The sequence below is a fragment of the Mirounga angustirostris genome, unplaced genomic scaffold, assembly GCF_029215605.1.
Source record: "Mirounga angustirostris isolate CCGP_5_RB_7025 unplaced genomic scaffold, mMirAng1.0.hap1 SCAF_14, whole genome shotgun sequence".
Classification (NCBI taxonomy): Eukaryota; Metazoa; Chordata; class Mammalia; order Carnivora; family Phocidae; genus Mirounga; species Mirounga angustirostris.
In genome coordinates, this window is record NW_026991722.1 from 84,081,170 (window position 1) to 84,097,093 (window position 15,924).

Here is a 15,924-nt window from a genome sequence, read left to right on the forward strand (position 1 = left end):
TCTTCATTATTATTCCCCTCAGGCACCTTTCCAGACACTTTTTTTCCTAACCACCACTCCCTCCCAATGAAATTTTAAGACCAGTCTACTGTATGCCTTTTATGTGCTGTTTGTCTATATCTGTGCTTTATACACAAAGGGCACGAAGATTCTTTCCACCCTGCCCCCCGCTTGTAGGCGCTATCACCCCCACTGGGGGGCATCACATCACCATGCTGGTTTGGGGACGTACTTTGTGGGGGTCTTCTGGGTCCACCCAAGCCACCTGGAAGATGTGCTTGACCTCCTCTGCAAGGCCAATACAGGCCCCACTGTTGGCTGCGAGATAGATTTTGGGGATACCCTCTGCCCGGGCCATCTCCGACGCCCGCAGGTACAGGAAGTCTTCTCCCATGCCAAAGGATCCAATGCGGAACGTGATGTCATTGCCGATGACGATCACGTTCCGCCCTTCTGGATACTCGGGGGTCTTGAACCTCATTTTGAATGCCACCATGCCCACCTGCCGAGGAGAGAAACGCACAAGGAAAAACGGTTTGTTGCTTCAGGGGGATGTTTTTTGAAAGGGCGATTCTAGCCAGAGGCCGGGTTCCGTTGAGTTCTTACCTCATTTCCTCCAGGAAGGCGGTTCATCTCTACTAGCTGGCCCTGAGGGTCCAGCACGAGTTCAGTGTATGTCAGGATGTCTTTGGGGTACTTGTCCGGGGTGCCCCACAGTTTAAAGAGAGCCTGGGGATGGGGAAAGAAAGAGAAAACCTGAAGTCCTCATTAGGGAGGCACATTTTCTAGTTCTTTCTCTCTTTAAATTATGAACTATTGATGGGGCTCCTGGGGGTGGCTCAGTCGGTTAAGCGTCTGCCTCCGGCTCAGGTCATGATCCCAGGGTCCTGGGATTGAGAGAAGCAGGCTGCCCGCTGAGCAGGGAGCCCGATGCGGGGCTCGATCCCAGGACCCTGGGATCATGACCTGAGCCGAAGGCAGGCACTTAACGACTGAGCCACTCAAGTGCCCCCAGTTTTTTTTAAAGGAATAAGAGAAATGCAGTTGAAGCCCCTGGTGTATCCCCCTCCCCAACCCCAGATAACCATTGTCTTGAATTTAGTGTCTACTAGTCCTGTGTATGTTTTTATGCCTTTCATTTATATAGGCATACATTTTAAACACGTGGGGGCGCCTGGCTGGCTCAGTTGGAAGAACATGCGACTCTTGGTCACGGGGTTGTGCGTTCGAGCCCCACGTGGGATGTAGAGACATGACTTAAACTTATTTTTTTTTAGATTTTATTTTTAAGCAATCTCTACACCCCACGTGGGTACCCACGTACCGCAAGACCAAGAGTGCCATGTTCTTCCAACTGAGCCAGCCAGGCGCCCCCGCAGGACTTAAACTTTAAATAAATGGTCTTGCGATGGACGCACCCTTCTGCATCTGACCCCTCTGGCTCCCCCATATGTTTGAGAGATTTATCCATATTGAGAAATTTAACTCTAGTTCATTCATTTTCTCTGCTATTCAGTTTCCATGGTGTGAGTAGATCACAACTTACCTATTCATAACCCTTTTTAAGGAACATTTAGGCTGCTTCCAATCCTACAGTATTAACGACAAGGCTGTAATAAGCATTCTTTATTTTTTAAAGATTTTATTTATTTATTTGAGAGAGAAAGAGAGAGCACGAGTGGGGGAAGAGGGACAAGCAGATTCCTTGCTTAGTGTGGAGCCTGACGTGGGGCTCAATCCCAGGACCCTGAGTTCATGACCTGAGCTGAAGTCAAACATTTAACCAACTGAGCCACCCAGGCGCCCCTGTAATGAGATCCTGGTGGTCTCTTCTTATAAACATGGATGAGAGTCTCATCAGGTGAATACCTAGGACTGGAATTGCTGGATCACAGGGTTTGTGAAGCTGCAAGTTTACTCAATATTATCAAATTGCTCTCTCATTTTTCAAAATCCTTTACAGTCCCAGGAGGAAAGTATAAGAACTCCTTTTCTCCATATGCTTGCCAATACTTAGTTTTGTCAAGTATTTTCATGTTTATCCATCTGCTGGGTACGAAATTATATTGTGGTTTTAAGCTGTACTTCACTGATTATCAGTAAGGTGAGAGAGCCTTTGAATATGTTTATTGACCACGTGAGTTTCTTTTTTGCCAATTTCTTCCTGTTTATAACTCCTGCCCATATTTTTTATAGCTTTGTTTTTTTCTAATTGATTTATTAGTGCTCTTTAGATAATCTAGTTGTAATCCCTTGCTGGTAACAGGCATTGAAACTATTCTCCCCATCTGGGGCTCATCTTTCATTTTTTGCATAAAGAACTTCAAAATGTTAATATAGTCAAGTTTATGGGTCATTTCCTGTACAGTTGAAGCTTTCAACTAACTCCAAGTGACTTTAATCCTCTTGAAATTTATTTCTGTAAACTAGATAAGGTAGAAATCAAAACTTACTTTTTCCAATTAAGTCCTCCCTTACCCATGGGGGAAATGCTCCGAGACAGCCCATGGATGCCTGAAACTCTGACAGTACTGAACCCTATACATACTATGTTTTTTTTGATACATATATACCTATGATAAAGTTTAATTTATAAATTAGGCCTAGTAAAATAATAATAATAAAAGAACAATTATAACAATATACTATGATAAAACTATATAAAAACTGTAAAGCTATATAAAAACTGTAAAAGACCATGTGAACATGGTCTCTCTCAAAATGTCTTACTGTACTAAACTCACCCTTCTTACGATGATGTGAGATGATCAAATGCCTACGTGATGAGATAAAGTGAGGGGCATGATATAGGCATTGTGACATAGCATTAGGCTAACACTGAGCTTCTGAGCATACATCAGAAGGAGGATCATCTGCTTCCAGATCACAGCTGACCACAGGTAATGAAACTATGGAAAGCAAAGCCATGGATAATAGGGGACTACTGTACCTTTTAGTGAAGTTTAATGCCTTGATTCATAATCCCACCTTTGCATTCTGTCAAGACTCTGCTTATGAGTGGGTCTGATTTTAGGCTCTGTGCTGTTCTTTTTTTTCTTTTTAGATTTTATTTATTTATTTCAGAGAGAGAGAGAGCATGAGCAGGGGGAGGGGTAGAGGGAGAGGGAGAAGCTGACTCCCCACTGAGCAGAGGGCCCGATGCAGGATTTGATCCCAGGACCCTGGGATCATACCCTGAGCTGAAGGCGCACACTAAACCGACTGAGCCACCCAGGTGCCAGGCTCTGTGTTGTTCTACTGGTCTGCTCATCTAGCTCTATTACAACAATACACTGTAGTAAGTACTGCTACTTTAAAACAAGTAATAACACTGGCTAAGACGAGTCCTCTTGACTTTGTTCTTTTTCAATATTATTTTTGCTGTTCACAAGCTTTTGCTTCTCCATATGAATTTTTAAGTTTCACCAAAAAATTCTGGAATTATACTGAATGTATTTATTTGGGCAGAACTAATAGCTTTACAATATTGAATCTTCCCATCCTTCATGAGCATGATATACCCCTCCACTTACTTAGGCTTACAGTGTTTCAAGAAAATTTAAAAATTTCCTCCATAAAGGTTTTGTATGTTTTTTGATTTATTCACAAGTAACCTTATAGTTGATCTTAATGTTGTAAACACTATTTTTTTCCAACTACATTTTACAATTTCTGCTGATCTATGAGAATGCAGTTTTGTATACTGGTCTTGTATCTAGCAATCTTTCTGTATTATTTCATTGGTGCTACAGATTCTTGCATTTCTTATATAGACATTTATATCATCTGCAAAAACACCATTTTGTTTTCTTTTGCATTTCAGTCTTTACGCCTTTTATTTACTTTTCTTGTCTTATTGCATTGGCCAGAAACGCCAATAAAAAAAATGTTGAATACACATGGTAATAATGGATATATCTATCCTGTATCTGTCTAACATTTCACCATTAGGTGCTATTAGTTTTAGATTAACATCTTTTATCAAGATGAATTCCCTTCTATTCTTAGTTTATTAAAAGTTTTTACTATTAACAGATGTTATCTTCTCAATTAGTTTTTTTTGCATCTACTGAAAAATTTAAATTTTTTCTTAATCTATCAGTATGGTAAGTTACATTAATAGACTTCCTAATATCAAATCATATAAGCAGTTACACGATAAAACCCACTTAGTCCAATTTAAGGAAAATCATTACTGGATTTCATTTACTAATATTTTATTTATGATTTTTTGTGTCCATATTCATAAATGAGACAACCAATTTTCCTTCTCCTAATGTTCTAACATGGGATTCATATTAGGGTAATAATAACCTGACAAAACAAGTGAAGAAGCGTTCCCTTTGTTTTTTTTTTCTACTCTCTAAACAATTTGTGGGGCACCTGGGTGGCTCAGTTGTTAAGCGTCTGCCTTTGGCTCAGGTCATGGTCCCAGGGTCCTGGGATCGAGACCCACATCGGGTTCCTTGCTCGGTGGGTGGCCTGCTTCTCCCTCTCCCTCTCCCACTCCCCCTGCTTGTGTTCCCTCTCTTGCTGTGTCTCTCTCTGTCAAATAAATAAATTAAAAAAACCCAAAAAACAATTTGTACACAAAGGGAATTATCTGCTCTTTGAGGGCTAGATAGAAATTGTAAAGCCATCTGCACCCAATTGTAGTGGATAGACTTTTTGAACTAGTATTCAATTTCATTAATGCTAATAATCTATTTACATTTTTTATTTCTTCCTGAGTCAGTTTTTTTTTTTTTTTTTAAGATTTTATTTATTTATTCATGAGAGACAGAGAGAGAGACAGAGGCAGAGGGAGAAGCAGGCTCCCCGCGGAGCAGGGAGCCTGATGCGGGACTCGATCCCAGGACCCTGGGATCATGACCTGAGCTGAAGGCAGACGCTTAACCGACTGAGCCACCCAGGCGTCCCTTCCTGAGTCAGTTTTGATAAGACATATTTTTCTTGGAAATTTTCTTTTGGTCTAAGTTTTCAAATTTATGCATTGTCCATAATATTCTGTTTCTTTATGTAAAAGAAAAGGGATGGATTTGCTCCTGATTTGTCTTTTTCTTATTCTATGGCCCTTGAGGTCAAAGGCAAAAGGATAAATGATCTTCTTAATCGTACAAGTTTAAGTTTAATTTAATTAAGCACCTACTTTAATTAAGCACCTACTTAATTATGAATACTTTACATATATTCCTCACAATTTGCAGAGCAGGTACTATTATTATCCTCACTTTACAGAGGAGGAAACAAGCCCAAAGAGGTGAAGGAACTTGCCCAAGGATACACAGAAAGCAAAGGACAGATCCAGAATTTAAGACCAAGCCTGAGTGACTGCAAACAGCAGCTTTTCCTACCATTCTTCCTCTCCTATGCCTGAAGGGAACTGAGGCTTTCCTGCCTACAGGGAAAGGTCCATGATCATGGGTTCATGAACATCATTTATAAGGCAATGGAAGGGATGTAAGCAGATCCATGTCACCAGGGCCAGCCTGTTCAGTGTCCCTGAAAGGCCCTACTACATAAAAAATAAAGGCACAGTAACAATCCTTTAAGGAAACACTAAAACGTTACTATATCAAAATGGTGAATAGATTACGTAAAGGCAGAATACTTTAATATTCAGGAAAACCCAAGACACTATTTATTAAAAGTAGACTAAAAATTCCTCAAAGGCAGTGAATGACTCTACCCTCTTCCACACGGGCTACCTAACCTTAGAATGGAGCCAGGCATGTGGCAGGAACTTAAATGAGCATTAAAATGACCAGAGGAAAGAATGCCTGGGTGGCTTAGTTGGTTAAGTGTCTGACTCTTGATTTTGGCTCAGGTCATGATCTCAGCATCATGAGATCAAGCCCCACATGTGGCTCTGCACTCAGCACAAAACCTGCTTGAGATTCTCTCTCTGCCCCTCCCCCCTGCTCACATGCTCTTTCTCTCTCTCTGAAATAAATACATCCTAAAAAAAAAAAAAAAAAAAAAAAAAAAAGACCAGAAAGAAACACATCAAAATATTAAGCAATGTGTCTTTAGGACATGGAACTATGAGCCACTTTTTTCTTTTTTCCATACTCCTTTAGTTTCCAAAGTTTCTATATTATATTACTTTTTATCATTGGGAGGAAAGTGGGTTCATTTTAGGAAAAATATTAGGAAGGCATTTCCAATATTGATTTCTTTTTTTCCATGAAGACCTCATTCTTCCGACTGGGGTTTTCAGAAGAGTAACTAAGGATGGGAGGTAAGGGGCTGGTGGACTCCCTAAGGGGACCGGGGTGGTGCCAGAGCAAAGCTGCAGGACTTGCCTGCCTGAACATCTCCGGGAAGTCGTAGACGTAGGTGGTGCCTAGGGACTGGGCCTGGAATCGCTTGGCCTGAAGCAGATCCTTGGTGACATAGGGAGTGTTGATCAGCATCCCATGCTGGGGTCCCTGCTTGTTGCCAAAGGAGTGAAACATGATCTGGAAAGAAAGACAGAAAAAAAGAGTGAAGGAGGGAACTTTCAAAGAAGCATAGTCTTGTCCCATTTAATCCTACTCTCCTCAATGAAAATGTGGTGGAAGGAAGCAAAGCATGTCACATCACATGACAAAGTAAGTGCCCTGGAGAGCTAATCTTCTTTTCTCTGCCACTGTGGGCAACCAGAACAAGAAGGGACAGTGGCAGGTATGGGAGCACAGCTCCAAAAATGTGACTATCATAGTACTTTACATACACATACACACACACACACAACCAAAATGAGTGCATAAAAACTGGTTGGATCTGAATTAAGTCCCCATTTGAGTTAATAGTACTGTACCAATGTCAGTTTCCTGTTTTGACAAGGTCCCGTGGTTATGTTGTTATCACTGGAGGAAATTGGGTGAAGGGTACATGGGAACTCTCTGCAGTATCTTTTTTTCCCTCTGTACTATTTTTCTAACTTCCTGAGAGTCTTTAATCATTTAAAGAGTTATATATTTAAAAATGGAAGTCAACGGGATATTTGATTTAGTTGACAAACATCTGTTCTAAAACATGTTTGGGGAGAATACACCCATTTCCCTAAGTGAACCAACATGGGAGTTGCATTATAATCAACCACAATATTCCACATCTTTTCCCAAATACGGTCCTAAAATAGATTAAATTTGAGATTGATTCTCCTTCCCAGAGGAATGAACAACTGGGATTCAGAAGCTAACATGTTTATTGTAAACTCAGAGGAGCTACCCCAATCTAGTATGGCAAGGCATGACAGCCACCAAATAGCATTTTAGTCTGTGTCTTGCTCTCGGGAGCAGATTTACTCTGCCTCCGCTTTGACTTGGATCTCTGTGGCATCCCCCCCCCCAGCCTCCCCACAGCCACCCAGCCTTACATTTCCAGATCTGGAGTCAGTGACTTCTTTGTAGAGGCTGATGTCCAAGTAGTAGCCCGACTCATTGGTGATGAACAGGCGGATGGGAACAGCACAGCCGGCAGTGGTCTGGCGGATGTTGATCTTGACCTCAGCCTGCAGCACGCGGAGTTTCCACAGCCTGCTGCCATAGCGCATAACCATGGAACGCACGGACTCCTCGATCTGCCCCAAATCACAGCAATTCCAATCTCAGGGCCCATTCCGTGCACACTTGTAATAAATAGTTCTAGCACCGATAATAAAGGAACGATGACATACACTGAACACAAAATACCTGGGACACAGTATGTATCCAACAACTATTTAGCCAATAATAACCATAGATGCCATGCTAAGCATGTCACGAGCATTATCTCGTTTCATCCTCATAATTACTCAGAGAGGCTGGCATTTTTATACCCCAGTGACAGATGAGGAAACGGAGACTGGTAAGCAACAGAGCTAGTGTGCCTACATTACATCATCTTTATCTCCACCACATAGCTCAAACGTTTGCATTTTCTCTTCTGGGAACACATGGGTTGGTGGAGTTGGGCATCAGCACAGGCCCTCTGCACCCCACGGAGGCCAAGATGATGACCCAGGACTTCTTTCATCCCAGGATCACCAGCATCAACTCTGCCTGCTCATGAAGAACCAGCCATGGGAGAATGGTTCTCTTTCCCCTTCCCTCCCACACCCGGTCCCCCAGAAGAGCCAGGAACCAGGGATGAAATTTTGTTTTACAAGACACTTTGGGCATGCGTGTTGTCCTAAAAGGGAAGCATGCTGCCCACGGAGGGTGACCATCAGAACAGGGACGATCCTAAGGGTGGTGGCAAAATTATGGCCCTGGAATTAAATGACAGAAGGTTGTCCACCCACAGCAACCGAGGCTCAAACATGCACATGCATGTCCTGGAACTTAGAGGTCTGGAGTGCAAGGAGACAAGACCCCAAAGCAGCAAGGCACGTGAAGTGTCATAGGCCCCTGCGAAAGCTGAACCCAGAGTGTCCCCAGAGGCAAGACCTTGAAGGGGTCCATGATGACGGTGGGCACGAAGTTCAGGAAGATGTGGTTGCAGTCAGTGCGCACGCTTGTGTTGTTGAACGCCACCTCCAGCTCATCCATGGCCTCCAGGAGCAGACGTTCACCCTCGTTCTGCAGGTACTCAAAAGAGGCTTCCTGCCGATGTCAGTGGGGGACAGATGCTAAAGCAAGGGGCCCAGGACTGGAAACAGAGCCTCAGACAGAAAGGAGAGAGGAAAGCATCTCCCCTCCTCCAGAAAGTGTGCCAGATGAGAAGGGCAGAGCCCTGCCTCCAAGGCTACCCAGCGTATTCGCCAAGTTCTGTATTTTCTGCATTGTGATGCTCTGACAACTGGGGCCTTCCTGAGCCTGGAGGGGCTGCCCCTCCCAGGGTGGCCAATCCCTAGAGATGGTAAACAGCTCCGTCCTGAGCATGCTTTTTCAAAGGCAAACCAGCCAATCCAGAGCATACACTGCCTCTTTGGGGTTCTCAGGTCCCAGGTCACTATCCACCTGCCCTACTCACCCCAGGCCCAGGTACCAGGCACCTAGAGACAGCCCCTTGGCTCCAGAACCTACTGAAAGTATTCAGACTAGCCAACCCCAAGCCTGCCTACCCTGCCTCACTGGTTGTTCTTTCCTGCAGAAACCACAACAAAGACTCAACCACGTTTCCCTCTCCTCCCCTGCCTCCCAACCAACCGTGGTGCTTCCCCACGTGGCTCCCTGCCATATGGTGTGCCCCCTCCTCTTGGGATCTGAGAGTGACAATCTTTTCCGTGGCAACCGTTTCTTGATCTGTTAGTAAGTACAGGCCTGACTGTACCTGAAAATAATAACCCGATTAAAATAGCTAGTTGACTGAGGTAGCAAAAAAATGACATTAGCTTCACATCCATCAGTAGAGGATTAGGAAAAAAAAAAAAATTGCACACACGGTACATCCAGGCAAGGAGAGAGCATGAAGTTGATCATCTCCATTACCGTGGGAGAGGAGGTCTACAAGAACTGACCAGTAGGAGCGCCTGGGGGGCTCAGTCGGTTAAGCGGCTTCGGCTCAGGTCATGATCTCAGGGTCCCAGGATCAAGCCCCCGTCAGGCTCCCTGCTCAGCACGAAGCCTGCTTCTCCCTCTGCCTCTGTCCCCTGCCCCCTACTTGTGCTCTCTCTCTCAAATCAACAAATAAAATCTTAAAAAAAAAAAAAAAAAAGAATCCACTATGGGGCACCTGGGTGGCTCAGTTGGTTAAGCATCTGCCTTCAGCTCGGGTCATGATCCTGGAGTCCTGGGATCAGCTCCTCATCGGGGGTCTCTGCTCAGTGGGGAGTCTGCTTCTCCCTCTCCCTCTGCCCCTCCCCTCTGCTCATGCTCTCTCTTTCTCCCAAATAAATAAATAAAATCTTTAAAGAAAAAGTCGTTTTCAATATTGTTTGAAAAGTTCACAATAAAATCACAGATAACTTGGGGTGCCTGGGTGGCTCAGTCATTAAGCGTCTGCCTTCAGCTCAGGTCATGATCCCAGGGTCCTGGGATCGAGCCCCACATGGGCTCCTTGCTCAGCAGGAAGCCTGCTTCTCCCTCTCTCACTCCCCCTGCTTGTGTTCCCTCTCTCGTTGTCTCTCTCTGTGTCAATAAATAAAATCTTTAAAATAAATAAATAGATAAATAAATAAAATAAAATCATAGATAACTTGTCTGAATGCAAGAAACAATGAAAAATGATCATGCACTCAATAAGCAAGTACAAGAAACTCCTTTAATAAGCCAGTATCTTCCTATCTTCTGAACTCCCTTCACATGCAGACAGATCCGTGGGACACAAGAAAGGTGTCCACGTGCCGCCAGCCGGGACATGCACAGAAGCCACTTTGCTGTCTGCCTCCCCCGTACTCCCCAGACGGGAGGGTCACGGGGGCACAGCTGTATGTGCCCGGCGCACCCCGCGATCCCCAGCACGCCGCCCAGAGCCCAGCACAGAGCAAGGACTCAGTGAAGGGAAGGCCAGCATGCGAGTGAGCAGCTCAGAGGGAGAAAGCTGCCCTCGGTGATATCTTACCTTTGTAATGAGGTCTGAGTGCCTGATGATGGCGCGGATGAAGAACCTGTGGTCCGTCACTTCTGCCCCTTCTTTCACTTTGGCCGCACCCAGGTAAAGGTGCATCTTGTGGTTGGCACAGGGCACAGCGGTCAGATCGAAGTTGCGCATCCGGCTGAGCTCCAGCTGAAAGGCCAGGGCGGGCTCCAGGTGACGGTAAATGCGATCTTCTGCAAACTGCGGGGCCGGCCAGAGAGTGGAGACAGACAGACACACAGACAGACACCGAATGGGTCCCTGGGGCTGCGCGCCCGCTGGGTCCACGCCCTGTCTTGCAGACCCCTGGTGTTCGCGGCTTTCGCACTCAGGGGGGTAGCCTTTATCACGTCACCTGTGAGCAACCCCAGGGCTCAGAGATTTGGGGCTTGGGAAGGTCCAGAGGAGAGCTGCGAGCATGGCGGGTCTTGCATGCCTGCCTGAGCCTCTCGGCTCCCGGGTGAGCCTACCTAGTCCCCAGCACCTGCCGGCACAACCAGCCTCTGTTCTGTCACAACAGAGTACCTCTCAAGAAGTCACTAAGTGCTGGTTTCTCTGTGGAAACTGGTCCCCCAAAGGAAGCGACAGACCATGCTGGAGACTGAAGTAGAGAAAATGAAGACCCTCACCAAAGGATGGGTCTGAGCTGGAAATGAAAGGCTTTGGATCAATTCAACTACGAGATACTGAAGAGGATGGAGTGTAGAGTCTGTGCTGGGAATAAGCCCACCTGTTCTAAAATAGGGATCAGCAAAGCTTTTCTTAAAGGGCCAGAGAGGGAACGTGTGAGGCTGCTGGGCCACACGGTCGGTCACAGCCACACCATCTCTGCCACTGGAACGAGAAAGCCGCAGCAGACAATAGGACATCAAGCAGGTGTGGCTGTGTTCCAATCAAACTCTGTTTATAAAAATAGGCAGCCAGCCTGCAAGAACATAAGAAAAAGAGGTTGGGAGAGCCATCTGAGGACAAAAATGATCCGGATGGGAAGCATGGGGTCTGAGCTCCACAGGGAAACACAATCCCAGAGGGAGGCTGGAGTCTACACAGAAATTACATGTTCTAGAATACAGGGGTACCTTAAGGACTGGGGACTCTACTCTTCCTGAATATCAAAGATGCCAGGGAGGTGAGAAAAGTATCACTGCTTTATGTCATACCTCGTCTCTTGCTCTGAATGTGAAAAACTTGGGAAATTCTTTCTGCAAAAGAAACAATGAAATCAACTAAGATTCATTTAAATACTGATATACTTGTTTTGTGTTTTGTTTTGTTTTTTTAACCATAACCCGTCTGCTTCTAGAATGAATCATTTGGAAAACCTTCTCTTTTTTAGCGATTGCTCTCTTCCACCCCCATCTACAGAGTAAACGCCAAATCAATGGTACTGAGTCTTGTGGAATGTTAAAGACTCATACGGATGTACTGAGAATTGCACTGACCTCTTGGGCAATCAGGAATGTGATTCTTCGGAGTCCGCAACCCACAAGGATGTTTTTCTGCATTAAAAACCAAACAGGCAATGGAATAGTATCTAACCACAAAAAGAAATGAAGTACTGATACAAGTTTCCACATGGCTGGATCTTGAAAACACGATGCTGACTCAAAGACTCCAGTCACAAAAGACCTCATATCGCATCATTCCAGTTACAGGAAACATCCAGAATGGGCAGATCCATAAGAGACAGAAAGTAGATTCATGGTTGCCTGGGGTTGGGGGGGGGAGGAGGGAGAGGATGTTGGATTGAGGGAAAACGGGGAATGATTGTTAATAGGTTTTCTTTTTGGAGGTAGTGTTGGTAACCAACATTCTAAAATATATTTATCATAATGATGATTACACAACTGTATGAATATACCAAAAAGCATTGAATTGTATATTTTCAATGGAGGAATAGTGTGACATGTGAATTATATTTAATAAAGGTGTCATGTTGAAATATATATATATATACATACACACACATATACATTTTTTAACATTTCATGAAATCTTTAATAAAATTAAGTGGGGGGAGGGTGTCACCGTTCTATTAAAAAAAGACAAACTGGGAAGGCCTGACTGGCGCATTCAGTGGAGCATGTAATTCTTAATCTTGGAGTTGTGAGTTTGAGCCCCACATTGGGTGTAGAGGTTACTTAAAAATGAAATCTTTAGGGCGCCTGGGTGGCTCAGTCGTTAAGCGTCTGCCTTCAGCTCAGGTCATGATCCCAATGTCCTGGGATGGAGCCCCACATTGGGCTCCCTGCTCAACAGGAAGCCTGCTTCTCCCTCTCCCACTCCCCCTGCTTGTGTTCCTGCTCTCGCTATCTCTCTGTCAAATAAATAAATAAAATCTTAAAAAAAAAAAAAAGAAATCTTAAAAAAAAAAAGATGAGTAAAAAAGCACAAAAAAGTGCACACTATATGATTGCATTTATACAAAATTTGAGAACAGATGAAACTAATCTATGTTGTTAAAACTTAGGCTAGTGGTCAGTTATCTCTGGCAAGGAAGAAAGGAGAACATTCACTTTTTTATCTGAATGCTGGTTATACTTGGAAATTCCATATGAAAATTCATCAGGTTGTACTTTTACGATTTGTACACATTTTCTGTATGTTAAACTTTAACAGGAAAGTACCCAAGAAGGATACAAAATTATTTTTAGGTAATCCCTAAACAAAATAAATATTATTTTTTTAAAGATTTTATTTATTTATTTGACAGAGAGAGACACAGCGAGAGAGGGAACACAAGCAGGGGGAGTGGGAGAGAGAGAAGCAGGCTCCCTGCGGAGCAGGGAGCCTGACGCGGGACTCGATCCCAGGACCCTGGAATCATGACCTGAGCTGAAGGCAGATGCTTAACGACTGAGTCACCCAGGTGCCCCCCAAATAAATATTATTATATACAGTATTGTGGGGAAAGAAAAACCCAAAAGGCAAGAAAATATGGTTCTTGCTTAACTTGTCCCTACAGTAAGGAAAATTATTAGGGGAAATGAGTAGTCTTAGCCCATTTCAGAAAGACGTAAGTAGACAAACAAAAGAATACTTAATGGTACATGGGTTGCAAAGAGAACAGGATAAACCACAAAATGAAGAGGGTTTGAATGTGGGAAAACCAGCCTCCCTTATGGGGAGCCTCAGTGATTTGTTCTCAACTAAGGGTGTGTATCAATGTGTGAGTGTGTGTGGGAACGTATATGAATGTGTGTATGGGAGAATATATATGTAGGTATCCGCTTAATGCAAAAAATTTTCAATACAAGAGCAATATATAACATTAAAAGTCCTTCCCCCAGCAGGTGTATATTCTTCTAGCTCTCCTCTCTTCGGTATGTTATATATATATATATGTATATAATATATTATATGCTTTTGTACAGAAGCACATACGTTTAATCTTTTCTAGACCATGGATATCTTCCGGGTTGGTATTTAGAGGGCGATTTCTTCGTCTGTGCTTTGGGGGTCCTCATGGCCCATACTTTCCACAGGTGAGTCTGGCATCCCTCCCACTGCTCTCTCCGGGTAAGAAACACCAACTATCTTGAGCATCATTTGATTTGGTTAAAGGGTAGGGCGAGCCCCAACAACCCAAATGTTGCCTTATCTCTGCCGTGGGATGCCAAGTGTAAACCCAGTAAGGACATCAGCTATGTCAAGAAGAAACCTGCTGAAGGGCAATATGCCAATATCTTCATCCCAGGGCTGGATGGTAGGGGTGTGGGTTTTGTTTTCAGATTTGTCTGTACCTTAAACATTTTCTACAGTGAACACCATTACCTTGTTGATTAATCAAGTCTAAGTAAATCACGGACAATAATGTCCCTAAGCTTTCAAGGTGTTATCCGTGACTCAGCATCATTCACCCCCATCTCCTACCTAGGAATCACGAGGCCAGGCCTTCTGAGGGATGCCAAGTCAGAGGAGGTAAGAGGTATCCCTCCCATCTGGATAATACGGAGAATACAACCAATGTACAGGTAAATAGATGAACAACTGAAAATTTCCAAGTGTTCTTCAAATTGAGACCAACTCAGGAGAACTAACAGCCAGATAGCGTGCCTGGTAGATCGGATTAATTTAGGAGTTAGAAATCTTAGCATCCCATTTTATAGTTGGGGAAACTAAGGATCAGAGAGATAAAGTAACCTGCCCAAAGTCACACAGTACCTTCCCCCTGTTTCCACTACCTACGCTTGCCAAGCTGCTCCACATCTGTTTGCAGCGGAGGTCCTTGAGCGTACTAACAGCTGTCTCTCCTGCCACGGTGAGAATATATGCTGGCAATGGCCACATGCTTATACAAGAAGAAGTTCTTTGCATAGATGGCGGTCAGTATAAGTGACTCTTTAAAGATTTTGAGTTTTCTGGGTTATTTCAACAAAAACATTCCCCCCAAACTATTTATTGAATGTGTCCTCGAAGTGGTATATATACTTCCTCATTTCATTTTTCATTGCACAGGCTAAGTGGTGTTCCATTGACCCTTGAACAATGTGGGGGTTAGGGGCGCCGATCCCCTGCACAGTTAAAAATCCACGTATAACTTTTGACTCCCCAAGAACTTAACTATGAATATCCTACCATTGACCAGAAACCTTACTGATAACATAAACAGTCAACACTTTTTGCATGTTATACATATTATACACTATAGTCTTACAACAAAGTAAGCTGACAAAAAGGAAGGTTACTAAGAAAATTACAAGGAAGAGAAAATACATTTACAGCACCGCATTGTGTTTGTCGGAAAAAAATCTGGGAATGAGTGCACCTGCCTAGTTCTACCCATATTGTTCAAGGGTCAACTGTATATACTTTGTCGTTGTTTTTTTTTTAAGAGATAGAGTGGCAGGGGCGGGGAGAGGCAGAAGGAGAGGGAGAGAGAGAATCTTAAGCAGGCTCCACACCCAGCCCGGAGCCCAATGTGGAGCTTGATCCCACAACCCTGAGATCATGGCCTGAGCCGAAACCAAGAGTTGTTGGATGCTTAACCGACTGAGCCACCTGGACACCCCTATACTTTGTCTTTTATCATTACAACACCCAGGGAGAGAGAAACACTGCCCCCATGTTATTGGGGAAAAGGCTTAAGGCTCTACCAAGTTCAGCCACTTCCGCCTGAGGTTGTGGGCTCCGAGGAGTCACAGGGCTAGGCTGGGAAGCCAGGTCTGTACCTCTGAAGTGCACAGGACTCAGGCACATGGGACACCCCTCACCACAACAGCCCCTCCCTTCTCCTTCTGTGACTCAGAACCAGAGGCAAGCCCAGCATACCTTGGACTGTACGAACATCCGGAAAATCGGCACCAGCTCCTCATCTTCCAGGTGGTCCGCGTACTGGATGGCCACATTCAGGATGTGGATTGGCTCTTCTCTGAGGTTCTGGGAGGGCAAAACAAAGGCAGGTGGTAGAAGGACTCGAGGGCCCCAGCCCGCCCCCTC

General features: G+C 44.3%; 1 protein-coding gene across 4 annotated transcripts in view; it reads right to left on the reverse strand.

Annotated features, from left to right (window-relative positions):
* ACACB (acetyl-CoA carboxylase beta) overlaps window positions 1-15,924 on the reverse strand; it is a 123,538-nt gene that overhangs the window by 20,784 nt on the left and 86,830 nt on the right. For all 4 annotated transcript variants that reach the window (XM_064578534.1, XM_064578533.1, XM_045887467.3 and 1 more), the window contains 9 exons: window positions 15,757-15,864; window positions 11,928-11,984; window positions 11,646-11,687; window positions 10,471-10,686; window positions 8,415-8,570; window positions 7,364-7,567; window positions 6,306-6,461; window positions 607-729; window positions 233-502 (listed from right to left, as the gene is read on the reverse strand). In XM_064578534.1, coding sequence (XP_064434604.1) covers window positions 233-502; window positions 607-729; window positions 6,306-6,461; window positions 7,364-7,567; window positions 8,415-8,570; window positions 10,471-10,686; window positions 11,646-11,687; window positions 11,928-11,984; window positions 15,757-15,864 — 1,332 coding nt within the window. The remainder of the gene's footprint in view (window positions 1-232; window positions 503-606; window positions 730-6,305; window positions 6,462-7,363; window positions 7,568-8,414; window positions 8,571-10,470; window positions 10,687-11,645; window positions 11,688-11,927; window positions 11,985-15,756; window positions 15,865-15,924) is intronic.